Below are 17,669 nucleotides of genomic sequence, written 5' to 3'. Positions count from 1 at the left end.
GCTCGTGAGACCTGGGACAGTCGAGTCCACGTGTTCCTTCCTTTTGGCGCCCGCAGGTGGGTTCCATGTGTTCTTCCAGCTTCTGCAAATAAAAGCCCAAGGAGAAAAGAAAATTCCCTCCTGTCTACCTAGCAGCCAGGCAGAGGGATCGGGATCGCTCATTCCTTGTGTGGTTTCGGGTTGGATGAGTTCTGTAGTGCCGGTGGGGTGTAGAGGAGGGGGTTGCTCTCGCAGGATGCTCTTCAGCGAGGATTGAGGGTCGAATTGACCCACTGCCACCTGCATGGGGCTGCCCGTACTCCCTGGTCAGGTTTGCATAGCTCTGTGCCCCCGGCCTGCATCCTCCTCCGCCTTGCTGCCTGGCCTTTGGGCGTTGGGATCCCAGCAGCAGGCTCAGGTTGGAAGAAGGCTTGATCTTCCCGGGCTTTGATGTGTTAATTCCCCAGAGGAGCTGCTTGCTCCGCCTGAGGAGCTCTGCTGCTTCCAGGCTCCGCTTCCCACATCTCCCACTCCACTGCCGCGTTTGCCTCCGTCCTCGGTTTGACAGTGCTGTCGCTTAACCTCTCCCTCTGGGTTCAGAGGAGCCCTGACTGCCACCGTCGCTCGCGTCCTTAAACGCATGAAGGTAGCCGTGACCAGCATGGAGTACAGCTGGGACATTCACGGACACTGTGTCTGGCTAAATAAGGTAAGGCTATCTCTGTTTGTTCTGGCGCTCGCGTTTCTCCGAGCGACAAGCCATACTGGGCAGCGCTGGTGGGGAACAAGCGTTCTTCTTTCTCTTGTATCAGACACCAGCTGAGCTGCTGTTGAAGAATCCGAGTATTTTGAAACGGCTGCATCTTCCCTGTTCAACAGCCGTGCTGTTTAGATTTAGAAAACGTTTCAGGTAAACTCACGGAGAAGGTCTGGCTTGAGCTGGTTTTCCCGCAGAATTCACTTTTACAGTAGCGAAGCCTTTAAAATATAACGCGGGGGTTTCTGAGTGGGTTTGTGGGGGTTTTAACTGGCTCCTTCTCTAAGGAGGAACTAATCTGTACACTTGAGGAAAAGCTTAGCAGCAGGTCTGCCTGCTGCCGGAGCGTGTGGAGCAGGCTGCAGATATTCAGAGTGATGAGCAGGGAGGCGTGAAATGCGGGAGGTGCTGGTTTGGGAGGGCAGTGGTGGGCTCCTGCACAAACTGGTTAAACACTGGTATGGATCGCGTTCAGACAGATTTGAGCAGTATGAATTTTGGATGGAATCTGTACTTAGGGAGGTTACAGCTGTCACGGCTCTGTATAACAGGGGAAAAAGGGTGGCAAATACTTAGCTTGGAAAAGCTGGAGGTTCTGCCTGTGGCACAACAGGCAATGTTGAAGTAGCTGGGGCTGGAGGAGCCCCCTTGCAGGGTAAAACTGAGTGAACAGACAGGACAGAGGTAGCCTCTTAGCTGAGCATAGGTAATGTGTATGATAATGAGTGAACAAGGTAAGCATGTTGATGAGCTCTGATTTCACTCCAGATGGTCAGGAAAGAGATGTCAGGGACAAGGACACACTTGCCCAACTGCTGACTGGGCTGTGGTGGTCAAAACAGGCAGTGAAGCCTGCTGTGCAGGTGTGGTGGGCTGACCCTGGCTGGAGGGCAGGAGCCCACCCAGCCGCTCTATCACTGCCCTCCTCAGCTGGGCAGGGCCGGGAAAAATAGGATGGAAAAAACTCATGGCTCAAGATAAAGGCAGTTTAATAAAAGCAAAAGCAAAGGCCATGCATGGAAGCAAAGCAAAACAGAAGATTTATTCTCTACCTCCCATCAGCAGGCAATGGCCAGCCACTTCCCAGGAAGGAGGGCTCCAGTACGTGTAGCAGTTGCTCCAGAGGACAAACACCCTAAGTAACGAATGCCCCCTCCTCCTCCTCCTTTCTCTTGGCTTTCATCGCTGAGCTGACATCATATGGTATGGAATATCCCTTTGGCCAGTTTAGGTCAGCTGTCCTGGCTGAGTTCCCCTCCCAGAATCTTACCCTCTTCCAGCCTGCTGGAGAGAGAGCCCTGGTGCTGTGCCAGCACTGCTCAGCAGTAGCCGAAACACTGGTGTGTTACCAGCACTTTTCTAGCTCCCAGTCCAGAGCACAGCACTGTGAGGGCTGCTGTGGGGAAAATGAACTCCATCTCAGCCAGACCCAAGACAATGAGAAAATAATGCTGTGGAGTGGCAGCTACTTCTATGCAAATCAGCTTGCATCTTCAGCAACAACAGTGTGATTTGTTCTGCTTATTTTGTCTCAAAAACTGAAAGGAAAATGAGGGTACCAGCTGCACTAGGCTAAAAATTATTTTTATTTTTGAAAGAATTCATCAATTGAGAGGAAACAGATTTAAATTTTTTTTTTAATTATTGGGAGCTTTAAACCAGCAGTTGCTAGCATTCCAAACCGCAGGAGTTCCTAACTCACTTCCAGGGAAAAGGGATTAAAGACTGAGGGCAGGCAGGCTGTGAAAGTTCGGTGATGCACCTACTTATTACAGGAGTAATTCCCTCCAGAGCAGTGTGGATTTTTACACTTACATGACTGCAAACAAAGCTTACGCACGTGTTTTACAGATTAGCCGTGGATTGATCTGGCAGAGTTTTGAAGTGCAGCCGGTCTGATCTTACAAGGCATTTTCAGTAAATGCTTAACCTCAAACTTCTGCAAAGCCTCAGTGGCATCGTGACAAATGTTCCTTTGTTTTTGGGATTAAGATGGCTGTTGGTAAATCTGCATTCTCTTCCCATCCAGTGTTTTGCAGTTAATCCCTAAATGGAAAACACATGCAAAGTCCAACCGCATAATTGAAGATAGATTTTTAAGTTGGTGATGAGCAAGAGCCTTCTTTGAAAAATGGCAAAGCTTGTCTTACACAGCTTAGCAAACTATGTTAATCCTGTATTGACTTTGCTGATACAAATTTGATCCAGAACTACCAAGTGCCCCAAATACACGTGCAGTTGCTGTTGAATGAATGTTTAGTTTATTCTTTGGGTTTAAATTGAAAGTGGGGAGGTTTAGATTGGATATCAGGAAGAAGTTCTTCCCGGAGAGGGTGGGGAGGCACTGGGACAGGTTGCCCAGAGAAGCTGTGGATGCCCCATCCCTGGAAGTGTCCAAGGCCAGGCTGGATGAGGCTTGGAGCAACCTGGTCTAGTGGAAGGTGTCCCTGCCCATGACAGGGGGGCTGGAACTGGATGGTCTTTGAAGTCCCTTCCAACCCAAACCATTCTCTGATTATATGATTCTTTTTTCTCTTGTTTTTTAAAGCGGAACCATTGCTCTGCAGGGTGAGTAGTTGCCAGGCTCTGTCCCAGCGGAGGCTGTGAGTCCCCAGGTGGAGAGAAACTCCTCCTGAAGGACAAACTGAGGCTGCTCACCCAGGTTTTGCACTCCCTGGTCTCTTGACATCTTTCAGACCTCCCTGAAGGCCACTCATCCCCGTTGAGTCCCTCTCCACCCCATCTCCTGATGCACTGCTTTCCCATGTCTGGTGTTTGGGTATCTTCCCTCTCCGTTTCTCTTCAGTCCTGCCCGCTGCCATCACCCCCCTGTTCTTCTTTTCATGTGTTTTATCTCCCCTCTTTCCTTGTCTCTCTGTGACTTTCTTACCTTTTCATACCTAAAATGAAGAGTTAGTCCCGGACATTATGCAGCAGGTGCAGCATTTCAGGCAAAAAGCAAACTGCTGTTGGGTTGTACAGTGCGTCACGTTTTCGGTGTACTATAGGCATACCTAAAATGAAGAGTTAGTCCCAGGCATTATGCAGAGGGTACAGCATTTTAGGCAAAAAGCAAACCACTGTTGGGTTGTACAGTGTGTCCCATTTTCGGTGTACTATAGGAGGTCTGGTTTTATGCAGATTTTACAAAATATTGCTGGTGACCGGCAACCAAGACATCTTTGTATTTGGTTTTGTGGGAGAACAGCCTTTACTCCGCTCCTTTTTGGGTTTCCCATCGCCTTCTCCCTCTTTCTCTTGGCCATGTGCAGCTGCAGCCTGAACTCTCACTCTCTAAATGCTCTTATTTTAAAACCAAGTAAGATGTGCTGAGTGAAACAGGGGTTTTTTTGAGGAATGGGAACGGAGTTTAACAACAAAGGTGTCTCGGCAAGATGCTGTGCACAATGACTAACATTCTGCTTTAACACCTCGTCGGTTTTCACAGCGGCACGAAGACATTTTCATCGTAGTGTGAAGCCCAATACCTGCCTCCCCAGGTTTTCTTCACGCAGTCACTGGGTTTAGTTCATTTGTGTCTGGTTTCGCTGACGGAAGTACCAAGAGGTTGGGTGGTTAGGGCGCTGACGAGGCGGTTGGGAGTCTGCTTGGACGAGGAGCTGTGGTGTGAGCCCCGGCAGGATGGAGGGGTGTCTTTGCGCCTCGGCTGCCTGCTTGTGACGGGGGATGAATGTCCCTTCCAAGCGTCACAGGCACACGCTGGATTGGCAAATGTGGTGGATGTTACAAAGCACGGGCACTGTTCTCGTGGAGGCTGAGGAAGTGCCTGGGATGTACTTGGAGGACTGCAAATGAGAAGGGAGCTGCAGAATAGCAAAAGTATGCAAAAAGCTCGGGTTTGTATTTCACATACAAGTCAAGTGACAAAATTTAAAGCATAATCTGCTAGCTGAAGAGCTAACAGGGTTATTTTGGAAGCTCTTCGACTTCTTGCACCTAAATTAAAACTTACAAAACTGAAGATCTCGCTGATCTTGAATGGAAATCCAGTGGTGTGAGCTAAATTCTGGTAGAGGTCAGGGGGACAACGGGGCAACCTCAGAAGTTTAGAGCACTTCTGCCGTGGCGCTTAGTTTCCCAGTGGTCAGAAAGCCTAGTAATTTGCTGCTAAATAATTCAGATTCAGGGTGTCATCATGGTGTGAGGTATTGGTACAAATTCCTAGGGAGCATCCCCTTGTAGTGTGCTGTGGTGATTTCAGAGGGGGTGTTATGGTCACCTTGTAGAAGTTAGACATGTTGGGCGACGCGTTGGTAACCGCACCCTGATACACAAACTGCCAGGACACAGGCTGATGTCTCGAGGAGAGCGCTGAGGTGAGGACAAGTACCTTGTACCCCTTCCTGTTTGCTTTGCCTCTGATCTGAAAGTACTGCTGGTGGGCATTTTATTCCTGCAGTTTCAAACAAGGCAGTTTCTCCCATCCCCTGAAGTCAGGCATGTAACTTAGGAAAGGAGTTTTAGCTGGAGTTTCCTGAGGCATCCTCTGCAATTGGGGGAGACAAACTGCTTGAAAGGGAGATTGAAAGCAGGAGCCCGAGGCTTGCAGCTCCTGCATGGAGTGGCCTCTGATGGCAGGGCTGTGCTGCAGAGGATCAGTTGCCCGATTTCATCACATATTCAGAGGGAAATTGAGGCTCCCTGGAGTCAGTGGGAGCCTCTGTGCCGAGCGCTCTGGGCCTCAGAGCAGCTTCTCAGACTCCTCTGAGTTATTTATGCAAGGATGGGAACAAGGATTTCTTTTCTGAGCTGAGATCTGATTGTGGCATCCACCACAAAGTGCTTTGAGAGAGCTTTGAATATGGATAGAGTAAAATCCTTCTCGCTGCTCAAGAGCATTGAAGTTATTATGAAGAAAATAAGTTGCTGATTCCTCTGAACTCTCTGATAGCATTAACATGTATTCTTGTTTCTCTTTAGCCTCAGGCAGCTTTATAAAGAGATGTGTTTAGAGTGCAGACATTCACCCATACCCAGTAAAATGCGCCTGATATAAAAGGATGTCTCCTGCTCTGTGTTTCAGAAAAAATCGTTTGACTTGCAAGAAGCATAATGCACATTTTGTAGATTGTACGTTGATTTTTTTCACTTGCTGAATGTCTGGGAGTATTTGTCTCTCTGCAAGTATGGCTTAGCGTGGTATATCATTGAGCACAAATTTGGTTATCAAAATGCTGAATGCACAGTAAGTGAATTTTGCAGAATTGGGTCACCAAAAGGGTCTTCTTTTCTCATCTTTAGGCCTCTGAACAATTCTTGTCCTGAATGGTGGTCTTGTATCCTTTGTTGATGTTTTATTTGATTTGTAACCCTTTGCAGACTGGAGAATGCATCTGTTCTTGAACTGTGCAGACTAAAAATACTTCTGAAATGTGTTGATAGCATTGAATGACACAGGGTACGATAGCTGACAACACAATATTTGCTGTCTTTTTCAGACTAATGGACACATATCTGGGAATGGAGATGTGTATCAAGAAAGGCTGGCTCGTCTGGAAAATGATAAGGAATCTCTTGTTCTGCAAGTGAGTAGTCACCTATACTGTTTGGTGTCTTTTTCTGCTCTCATATTCATAATACTTTTGGATAGCATGTGATAAAACCTCTGAGGATTTATTTGCAGTTGTCATCTTGAACAGTGTTCAGAAGGCTTGCTGATACCTGAGAGTTAACCAGATTAAGGATAGGCGTGAATTTAGGCAGCAGGAAAAATCTCAAGGCCTTTCTTTCTGTCTCATCTCTTGTCGAACCTCGCTAGCTGAGCAGGTCTGCAGAGCAACCATCTTCTTACATTCATCTGTATCCTGAATATCACGTTTTTCCGTGGCCGCATCAGGTGACAGATGTCCTGTCCTCATGCAAGGTGACAGAAGCTGCAGGGCAGGCCAACAGGCTGGAGGAGACAAGTAGCCCCTCGGAGGTCCTGCTGACCTGCAGCTGGGCTGGACTGGGCCAGCCCTGGGTGCCCTTGCCAGCTGGCTTACCCCTCCCTCCAGGGTCGGGACTACTGGGCATCCCTTGGTCTGTGCAGGCGTGCTGCGGTCCCCTGGGCATCCCTTGGTCTGTGCAGGCGTGCTGCAGTCCCCTGACGCAGGCCTGGCCCAAGGGCTGTGAGAAGGCCGAGCTCTGTTCCAGGCAGCCTGCCCTCGTTCCCAGCAGTACCGCAGATTTCCTCGAAAGAGCCTGTTTACGTTTGTTCAGAAAAGGCAAAATGGGAGTCGGTGTGGAGTTTCAAAGATGTTGTCTTGGTCTTTCTTGCCTAACCTTGGTCTGTGTCTTTTAACCACTTTTGCTTTTGTTGTCCTGAAAAGGAGAAGCGGTATGCTACGGCGCACTGGGTGCAGTCTCTTGGAAAGCAGAGTAAGTTGCGTGCAGTGAGGTTTAGCTTTTTGGTTGTTAAGGCAGGAGCTGGTGGGCTGTAGTCAGTGCGTTGTCACGGCAAGGGCAGAATTGTTGGCTGTAGGATGGAGCGGCCACCCCTTGTGAAACTCCCAGGGCAAGTCAGGAGGGGAGACGCAGGATTGCAATGCGCCCACCAGAACTTCGGCTGAAATTCCAGTAAGCGTGAGGGGAGAGCTTTCCCTCCTCCTCTGTCACCTTCGCCACGCGTCGTCTCCGCTGCAGAGCTTTGCTGCTCCTCCTGCCGTGGTCCCGTTTCATCAGTGCCCCGGCGGGTGCTGTCGCTCACATGCAGTTCTTCAGGTCAGCACGTGGTACGGGAACGAGGCACTTAACGGGAATCCCTTTTTCTCTGCTGTGCAGGTAAGCGTGCTTACGGACCAGGTGGAGGCCCAGGGAGAAAAGATTCGGGATCTGGAGTTCTGCCTGGAGGAGCACAGGGAGAAGCTGAATGCCACGGAAGAGATGCTGCAGCAGGTATTTCGCAGGCGCACGTCTCACGCCGTCTGTCTTCGTTCTGTCTTAGCGAACTGCATTTTGCATCGGTGAGAGCAGCGCGCTTCAGTTCAAGGTGTTCCGCCCCTTGACGTCTCCTAACTCAGTGATAATTTTCTACCATGTTTGCTTTAAAGTCTTTGTACTTAGTGATGTCGGTGCGGCTTTACACTGGAGGAATCCAGTCCTGCTCTTCTTTGAGCCTTTCCCCACTGAACTTCAAAGAGACTTGGTTTAAAGCCTCTGGCAGGATGGGTGGATTCCAAGAGCAACTGTGATGACAGACAAGCTTTTGTCTTGTCCTGACAGCCAACCTGTGACAGTGCCCCCGTGATCTCAGATGCAGCTTAGGTGCCTGGAGTCTGATGGGTAATAGCTGTGTCCCAGGGCTTCAGAGAGTGCAAGGAAGAGTGTGATGCTTTTCCCCATGGAAGAGGCCTTTAGTTGTAGAAATAATTGACTGATTTCTTCCCCTTGGATGAGGAATTCTGTTCGCTTTGTCTTGAATCAGGAGCTTCTGAGCAGAACATCCCTTGAAACTCAGAAGCTGGATCTTATGGCAGAGATTTCCACTCTGAAGTTAAAGCTTACTTCTGTAGAGAAGGATCGATTGGACTACGAGGACAGATTCAGAGACACAGAGGTGAGTAAAACCCAACTGAACAGATCATCAAAACTCTGTCTTCATGTTACCTGAACATTTCCTGGGATTTTGGGGTTTTTTTTTGCTAGGCAAGAAGCGAACTCACCTTTAAGGTTAAAACATGTATCTCTTAACATAACATGTGTCCTCTTTGGTTAGCTCTGGCTTTACAAAGAAAGATTTCAGAAACCAGTTTTTGATTCCTGCCACCAGATCTCAGGAGGGGATGGCATTTAGGATGGATTTCAATAAAATCGTGAACGTACCACACTCTCCTGTCCCAGCCTGAAACTGCCATCATCTTATTAAGGCCTGTGTGAGGCAAACCCTTAAGCTCACTGCAAGTGCAGAAAGCATGCGTGTGGGAAGACACAGCACACTAAAGCACATCACTTTTGGTGTCTGACGGAGAGAATGAGGTGACTCGGTGTGGGGGCAGTCTGAAGCCTCCCTTCAAACCCCAGCCCTGCAGAAGCCCAGGACCGAGAGACCCAGAGTGCACAGCACCAGGCAGGGCTGCAGCCTGGAGCTTCCATCCCTGGCAGCGCTCTCCCGCAGCATTTGCACTCTGTGCATCACAGAGCTGTGCAGCTGAAACTTGCTCGTGTTTGAAGCCAGAAAGCCTTCAGAAAGTTTGCAGGTAGGCAAACCCAATTTTTCCACAAAACTCCAGTCATCAGGCCGAATTTTGTTACAGGGGTGATGTACCCCATATCAGAAATATCTTGGAGTCTGCCTGGGAAGCAGAAGAAAATTTCCAACTCTGGCTTCACAAATGAGCTGAAACGTCAGATGTTCATATTGTGGATGTTCCAGATATCATTCCTTTTTGGCAGGGAAGATGCCATAATGCCATCACAGGAGACAAAATTTGCCCTTTCCACTTCAGTCAGTGGTTTACCAACTCCCTTCTAGTTCCCTACATATTTTCCAGTGCAGTGTGGTTCCTCACCTGTGTTGCAAGCATAAGAGCAAAAGTTAGGCTTGCTTTTGACTTACTTTCCTTGGGCCTGTCTGAAGTAGTCTGCAGACCCAAAGAAGTCCACAGGGTGAAAACTAATGACTCTGGTCATGTTCAGGTTGGAAAGGTGGTGATGGCAGTGTCCGTTCCAGCAGTGTAGCACATCTGGGTGCTGCCAAGCCGTGGATTGGATTCATGTTGCCTCCTGTTACCTTTTCCTCTAGTTTGATAGCAGGTGTTGTGTGAAGGATCACTGCACTGCCTTCAAAGCAGCCGGTATCCTGGGCTGTATCCAGAGCAGTGTGGCCAGCAGATCGAGGGAGGGGATTCTCCCCCTCTGCTCTGCTCTGGTGAGTCCCCACCTGGAGTGCTGCGTCCAGCTGTGGAGCCCTCAACATCAGAAGGATATAGACCGGTTGGAGCGAGTCCAGAGGAGGCCACGGAGAGGCTCCGAGGGCTGGAGCCCCTCTGCTATGGGGACAGGCTGGGAGAGTTGGGCTTGTTCAGCCTGGAGAAGAGAAGGCTCCGGGGAGCCCTTATAGCACCTTCCAGTGCCTGAAGGGGCTACAGGGAAGCTGGGGGGGACTTTTTACAAGGGCCTGTAGTGACAGGACAAGGGGTAACAGGTTTAAATTGAAAGTGGGGAGGTTTAGATTGGATATCAGGAAGAAGTTCTTCCCGGAGAGGGTGGGGAGGCACTGGGCCAGGTTGCCCAGAGAAGCTGTGGATGCCCCATCCCTGGAAGTGTCCAAGGCCAGGCTGGATGAGGCTTGGAGCAACCTGGTCTAGTGGAAGGTGTCCCTGCCCATGGCAGGGGGGTTGGAACTGGATGGGCTTTAAGGTCCCTTCCAACCCAAACCGTTCCGTGATTCTATCATACATGAATTGTCACCAGCAGGAAATGGCTCTGGGGAGGCAAGGTTGGGTCCGAACGGCTGCAGTGAGCGGGTGCTTTCGGAACTGGATTCTTCATCCCCATTTGTGAACACCTTGTGGTTTCTTGTGCAGGTGACAGAAGTGATCAGGCGTTCAGTGATTTGCTTCCTCTCTTTCTATGCTTACTTGTATCAAATATGATCCTTTGCTGAGCTTTCCTGTACCCCCCTTTCCTTTGTTTCCCCCCTGAAGTACAGTTTGTCTATAACTTACTAGCACAGCTCAGCAGAGCGGGAAGGCAGACGTGGAGCTGCCTCTGTTCCCAGGAAAGCGGTTACAGAGTGGGGACCACAACATGCACTGCAGCTCTCTGGGCTCCCTGCAAGAGGCTTCCCCACCTGGCAGCTGTGAAGACGCTTCTCTTGGAGATACCTTGAAATACACTTCATGCCTTTGATAAAATTATGATAACCTGAATTACGTTTGAAATTTAATTGCTATAATTAGAGGCTGTGTAGATTTATGTCCTGGATGTTTATGCCAGAACTAATGAACTATTACTAAAATGATCCTTGCTCCCTTTGAAAACCAGAATGATGTAGTTTAGTGAGATAGAAATTACGTTTTTTCTTCTTTGTTTCAACACTTTGTAGCTGTAAGACGGCTTAGGCTTAGACACTGAAAGGGATAATGTGTCTTAATTTCCATTTTGCTCAGTGAAAAAATGAGTGGCTAATTAGTTGTAAGTGGCTCGGCCATGCAAGATCTCTAACAGGTATTTTGGAAGCAGTACTTATTCAGAAGAACACTATTTTATTCAGTCTTGATCTAACTATATTCCTGTTTAAAGTAATAGATGATAAATTTTTTCAGCAGAGCTGAGTATTTAAGAATATTTAAAATAATCTGTCATAAAACACATAATGGCATTTACATGCAGTGTTCAAAGTAGAAAAAATTCATACCCAAACTGGGAAAGAAAAACTATGAATATTGCTTCTGTTTTTATTTAGGGAAAAGGAAGTGTAAAGAAAAAAAAAACACATAGACATCTTAAAACAACTTTTGTGGAGTTACTGGCTCCTACAGAATTACCATTCAGATTAAACCCTTCATATTATCCAGTTTTGGTTATGTCTGTCATTGCAACTTCCCTTTCCAGCTTGGTAGGTTTCTCACATTCACCATTCCTTCTCTAAACATGCTTCACTAGATCTGTAAGCTTTTTTCCCTTTGTGCTTTAGGACTTTCCTGTCTAGGTACTCACAAACCAGATAGTTTTCAAAGCTGATTGTGTACTTAATAGAGATTTAGAATTGGTCTGTTCTTTAGATCATTCCAGTCTTTCCACTTTCTCATCAGACACCAGTATTATTTTCCTTACGGAGCACGGGTGGTCTGAGTTGGGCTGCGTTGATGTAAGGAAATATTGTCCGAGGGAGTTTATTTAGGGAGGAGTCCGTAAGCGGACGTGGGCTTTGAAGCAGCAGCCAGAGGTTAGTCTGGCTCGCTCCTGGGGAATTCTTCATGATTTGAACACCACCATTCTCCTTTGTGCAGATGAATTTCAGAGTGGAGCAAACAGACGACTGGAGTTTGTGTTCCCAGTGCCAGTAAGGAAGCCTCTGACCTCTGAAACTGAGTTATAATTGCGTTTTTATGCCTCCCTGGCCTTGCTGCAAAGAGCGCAAGTAACACAGGCAGGGAAGGAAGAGACCTTGGGAAACAGGAGTCTGTATGGCCCACCCCACCTCCTCCATTCACGGATACAGGCGAGGAACAGCTGTTGGGTGTTTGCATAGAGGGACCCTGGATCAGAAGAGGACCATTTAGTGTCTCTTTCCTGTTTTGCAGGTTTTTAAGACAGGAACATGGCCCAGGGTGGGTATTTCAGCCCATGTATGGGTGCCCGAAGAGGAGGTATTAAATACAAGCGGAGCAGGTGCCCTACGTACACTGGCCACCGTGCGGGTGACTTTTCCTGCTGGTCCATCCAAGTTGGCCAGGGAGCTTGGTGGGTTTTTGGTCTGATCTCAGATCCCGATGAACCCATACGACACCCTGCGTGCCACGGGGGGCATCACGCTGGGCCCAAAAGCTCTGTGGGGTCATAAGCAGCTGTAATGGTGGGCACCGTCAGGTTTCAGACAATGCCCCTTGCTGGGGCTGCGGCAGGAGGGGGCAAGGCCAGTCCTTGCTGTGGAAGGTTTGTAGTCAAAATCAGTCGAACAGAGAATAGTGGAAGAGGGTAGATGTTTCAGGGCAGCAAGCAGGAAAGGGAAATGCACTGGGAGGATTAGGATTTCTTAGGCAACCTCAGTGCCTCTGGCAATCTACCTCCCGTAGCTTGCCCAGAGTTAAACAGTAACTTGGTAGCAGGGGAGACGACCCCGTTTGGGCCTTGTTTTTTTCCTCTGCAAGGCTTGACCATCTCTTTTGTACTAATGAGGGGCTGTATGCAGAACCTGGTGAATCTTTAATGTACTCCTCTGCCCCAAAAATATGAGTGTCCTTTACAGTCACTGTCTTGTAGATAAGACATGAGTTAATGTTACACTTGCAAGAGAGTAACTGAAAATATTTTTAGGGCAAAGCATGCCGTTAGTACTTCCATTCAGTTCTCTTTAACCCTTGAGCAAATTGTACAGTATTTGTAGTGACCAGTGCTGAAGGATGCAGTTACCCTGGTGGCCCATAACAGATTAAGCAGAAGAATATAGGTTCTGCTCCAAGACCTGGTTGCAACCAAGACCTGGTTGCAAGACTGCTCTGTTTTCCGTGACGTTGGGAGTGCACCTTGGCATTTCTGTTAATCGATATGGGTTGCCTTAACTTTTTTTCATAAAAGGAGCAGAGGTTTGGTTTGTTATTCCTTTTGCTCAGAAGGGCCTTTTGAATACAGATAACTGCTTGCCCTCTCCTCCTCCAGTATTTTAAAAGTCACATTGTTCAGGTGATAAATATGTAGGCAACAACCTCAGCAGTTACTGCAAACGCAGCGTATTTTGACCCTGGATCATGCCAAAGCAAAAATGGTGACTGCAGGAGAGCAAAGCCCCTGACAAATCAATCGTCGTAGTGACAAAGCTGACCATCAAACCTGGGAACACAGGTTTGTTAGAGATCCCAGACACTTGGTGTTGGTAAGAGTAGTCACGCAGACCGACATCCGTGTGCGTTTATACTCAGAATGTGCTTTGTAAAGGTCGCACGCTTTACAATCAGTGAGGCATTGCGGGTGTATCCAAATCACAAAGTTGTACGTTAGCAGTAGTAATAACACATAACATCAAAGCGTTCTGTATTTTTATTTTCCTTGTAGTTCCGGTAATTGAGCTTGGATCTTGCTAAAGAAACACAGGTGCTGCTCTGTTGCCATCAGATTTGTTAAGCACAAAGTAATGACCAGAGGCATGTAAGCTCAGATGATGTGGCGTGGGGCTGGAAGGCAGGCGTTACCAGGGACCCGTGACTACCCTCTAAATGTCAGCTGCTGGCTTTTCAATTTATAAATTATAAATCTCTATTAATTATACAATTAGCTCTGAAAAATCGTGTTTATAGTTGTTAGCTCAAGGTACAGCGTTGCTTGACATGGGTAGGATTTGCCTTACCGCGGCGGAAGACAAGCAAACCGAAGTACCATACCATCACTTGGACTTGGCTGTCCCACAAGCTGGCCACTGGCCACTTAAGATCCCGTTTCCCCATCTAGAAGACGGGAAGGTTTGGAGAAAATGCCTTGCGCCTCGGTGGGGCAGTCCAACTCAGGGTTTGTTTGACCAGCTGTAGAGCTGGTGGCGCTGTGGGCTGACCTCCAAACCTGGTCGGCCTCTCCAAGGGGATGGCTAGGAGGTCGAGACGTTCTCCTCAAGAGCTCAGGTGCGAGTTGGTGGTTTCTTCCGAACCAGGCTGAATTTGCAGAGCTCAAATGTAGTGGCACCGCTGATGCTTAAACACATAGGCCTCTATGCTTGTAGAAACTGGTCATGGCTCTTCCATTCAGCCCTCGGTTGGAGGGGCTCGTCTGAGTGATGGAAACAGGGATTTGCACTGTAATGACTTTGTATTTTCAAAAGGCAGGTGGCGGCTGGCGAGCCTGGTGTGGGAGGGACTGGATGTGGGGAGGACGTGGCTGCTGCATATGGGAGGACAGCTGCCACGGTTTTCCAGTACCCACTTGTTGTGGTGGACTTACAAGCAGTGGAGCAGCCAGAGTGCTTGAGGCCTTTCTTAGCTCCCAGCGCAGGGAACACGACAGGAACTTGTCTCCCTTTGTCCTCTGCCCTCTTGCATTTGGTGCAGTAATGCGGAAACTGAGAAGTAGGGTCCCTTGACTCAACTATGAATTTGGGTGGTGTGTTGCTTTTATTGCTGCTGTGTTTTTATGGGTCCCACCAAGGTATTTCTGGACAGCTGTCGCTCTGTTTACTGAATTTCTTTGTTGTTTCTGGTCTTGTTTTCACCCTCACTCAGGATTTGATCCAGGAAATAAATGAATTGCGACTGAGAGTTGGAGAAATGGACAACGAAAGACTCCAGTACGAGAAGAAACTGAAAACGACCAAAGTAAGTGAGGCTGTGGGAAGTAAGTGGAGATGGGTGTAAGTCAGGCTCTAGAAGTTTGCCCAGTCCTTGCCTGCACCCTGAAAAATCCCGAGCACGCTCAGGCCCAGGGGTTTCATGCTACTCACTTAGCAACAGGGAGTTATTTCCAACTTTCCTGCTGTGGTTCTCAGATCTGGACATCGTTTTTTATGAAAGATGACTCATGGCGCAGCTGGCTGTGAACAGTAAAGACATTACCCGTTTAGACCCGGGTTTCACAGATGTGTCAAGGAACACCAGCTGCAGTACATGAGATGGGTGCCATAGGTGAGACCAAAACTGAGCATGCAAATGAGCTAAAAACCAGCCACTTTTGAAGAGAAAGCATTCCCCTAAGTAATTCTAGCAGCCTGTTTCTGTAAGTGTCTAACTCTTTTGCCATTTAGCCTTGTCTCTTTTCTATCTTTAGTTTTCTCTCACTCCTCTGTCTCTGTTACCAGTCTTTAATGGCCAAACTTTCTAGCATGAAAATCAAAGTGGGTCAGATGCAGTATGAAAAGCAGCGGATGGAGCAAAAAAGCCAGATGCTAAAGGTGTAGTAGTTTCTGGGTAACATTGGGCCTGTTTTGAATCCTTCGTGTTCCACCATTTTACGGTCTGTCTTGCATCGTGCTGTCGTGCTCTGTTCTCCATTAATTGCTGTGTGTTGATATGCAGTGTGCCCTTTCCCATTAGATGTGGAAAACTCTTTACGTAGATACTCCTTGTAAACAGCCTTTATGTTATATGGGACAGGTTTTCAGCCTTGTGAACTTTTCACAAGTTACACATGATGGAGTTAGACGTGAAATCATTTCACTTCCAAGGATCTTACACCCATTATTCACATGGAACTTTTTCTCGCCTTGTAGAGAAAATTTATTCATGAAAACTGCCTAGAAAATAATGAATCTTTTACACCGTCCCTTCTCCCACGTGTAAATATATATACTGAGTTTCTGATTCAGGGGAAGAAACATACATCAGCAACCACATGCAGCTCTAGTTGCCCATGGGTGTAACAGCAGCTCCTCAAGTGACCAGGAGATGGACTTGTTTTGGAGAAGCATGGCAGAAATCCCATTAAAGTCAGTACTGGGTCAGAGCACTGGAGGATCGTCTTGTCCAACCACTGGAAGAAGCTTTGATTTCTGGAAAATTTTAAGATTGATTTATTTTTTTAATGATGCTTTAGAGCAAACAGGAACCAGTGTCAGGAAATTCTGTCATCTGGGCCATGGTTTGGGTCACAGGTATCGCTATATATTTGCAATAGATCTTTGGAGGGAAGCTCAGGAAAATCCCTAATATCTCCCAGGGAGACCTTATAGCACCTTCCAGTGCCTGAAGGGGCTACAAGGAAGCTGGGGGGGACTTTTTACAAGGGCCTGTAGTGACAGGACAAGGGGTAACGGGTTTAAATTGAAAGTGGGGAGGTTTAGATTGGATATCAGGAAGAAGTTCTTCCCAGAGAGGGTGGGGAGGCATGGGGACAGGTTGCCCAGAGAAGCTGTGGATACCCCATCCCTGGAAGTGTCCAAGGCCAGGCTGGATGAGGCTTGGAGCAACCTGGTCTAGTGGAAGGTGTCCCTGCCCATGGCAGGGGGGTTGGAACTGGATGGGCTTTAAGGTCCCTTCCAACCCAACCCTTTGTATGATTCTAAGCCACAGTATTCTAGTTTCATTTATTCCTTTATGGATTTAAAACTTGAGTTAGAAGCTGTAAATGCCAAAATAATGAGTCTTGCCTTGGTTTTTTTTGTTTACAAACTGAACAAATTAAATTTTCAACGTTGGGTACATTTGCACTGAGGGTCCTGTCTTGATGATGCTGTTGCACAAGATATCCTCGGACATCAAAGAAACATGTTAACTAAACTGGGTAGGATTTGACTCAAATGTTAGAAAGTTAAATGCATGGATCCATGCCAGTCATTTGCTAGTGCAGATGGTTAGAGCTAAGTTAAAATTTGACAGCATTTATCTAATACACCCCAACTCCCCCAAACACCATCTGTCTTACTCCCCTGAATCTCAACTCTCGGCTTCCTTTGCTAATGCTTGATCAGCAAGCCCAGACTGTGGCAGAGGGTACCACATTTTCATCTGAGCTGCTTTCCACTATGTGTTTATGTGCTTGATGGTGTCGTGATTGATTGTTCTTTCGCAGAAGCAGCGGTTGTTTCTGAAATTGTCCTCAGCCCGGTGTAAGCACAGTTCCGTAACTGTCCAGCTTCGAACATGCAAAATGCCCTACAAATAACAAAATATGATTTTGTCAATTTTAGCCTTCAGCCTCATCACCTGCGCTTTTTCTGTCTCTGCAAACTTAAGCTTTTTTTGCTTTACTTTTTTCTTTCTAAAATTTCAATGTAAAATTTCTTTTCAAATTAACGCGTGAGACCGATGCTTTCGGACCGTAGGCCCCCTGGTTTTGCCCCCTTACACACTCAACGGTCTGTTGCCATGTTCAGAGGCAGAGTTTGGTGGGTGCACCCTCAGCCAGTGTAAATGTCGGGGGGCCCACGGTCATTTCCACTGGCTGAGGACCTGTCCACTGCACTTCATAGGAGGGCATCTTGGAATCGTGGAAGCTGTCACTGAGTGATTCTGTCTATTACAGGATGAGCTAGCAGCTTTGAAAGACAAACTGGAGCAGAAGGAAGTTGAGGTTAAAAGGCTGCAAGAAAAATTGGTTTGCAAGCTGAAAGGAGAAGGAATAGAAATACTGGACAGAGGTAAGGAGAAAGGAGGCTCTCTCACCGTGTCCTTCTCGGTCACCTCCTCTGAGGTCATGTTTCCATGGTTGGAAACAACAGGTAAAATACAGGAAATAAGATAAAAGCTTCCATGTTCATATACTTTTTGTCTTTGTGTTTACTCCTTTTAGCATATTTAGCAGGTATTCACGATGCAACTGCTGACCCTGCTATCGTAGAAGGTTCTAGATC

At 47.6% G+C, this 17,669-nt stretch overlaps 1 protein-coding gene across 1 annotated transcript in view; it reads left to right on the top strand.

Moving 5' to 3' along the window:
- Nucleotides 1-619: 619 nt before the first annotated feature.
- LOC104516073 (liprin-beta-1-like) overlaps nt 620-17,669 on the top strand; it is a gene marked incomplete at its 3' end in the record, with an annotated part of 24,726 nt that continues 7,676 nt past the window's right edge. Inside the window, exons 1-6 of the mRNA XM_010160278.1 lie at nt 620-688; nt 6,196-6,282; nt 7,520-7,633; nt 8,163-8,294; nt 14,608-14,700; nt 17,342-17,456. Coding sequence (XP_010158580.1) covers nt 620-688; nt 6,196-6,282; nt 7,520-7,633; nt 8,163-8,294; nt 14,608-14,700; nt 17,342-17,456 — 610 coding nt within the window. The remainder of the gene's footprint in view (nt 689-6,195; nt 6,283-7,519; nt 7,634-8,162; nt 8,295-14,607; nt 14,701-17,341; nt 17,457-17,669) is intronic.

This window comes from Eurypyga helias, unplaced genomic scaffold (assembly GCF_000690775.1).
Source record: "Eurypyga helias isolate BGI_N326 unplaced genomic scaffold, ASM69077v1 scaffold12421, whole genome shotgun sequence".
Classification (NCBI taxonomy): Eukaryota; Metazoa; Chordata; class Aves; order Eurypygiformes; family Eurypygidae; genus Eurypyga; species Eurypyga helias.
This window is presented reverse-complemented; position numbering and strand designations above follow the sequence as displayed.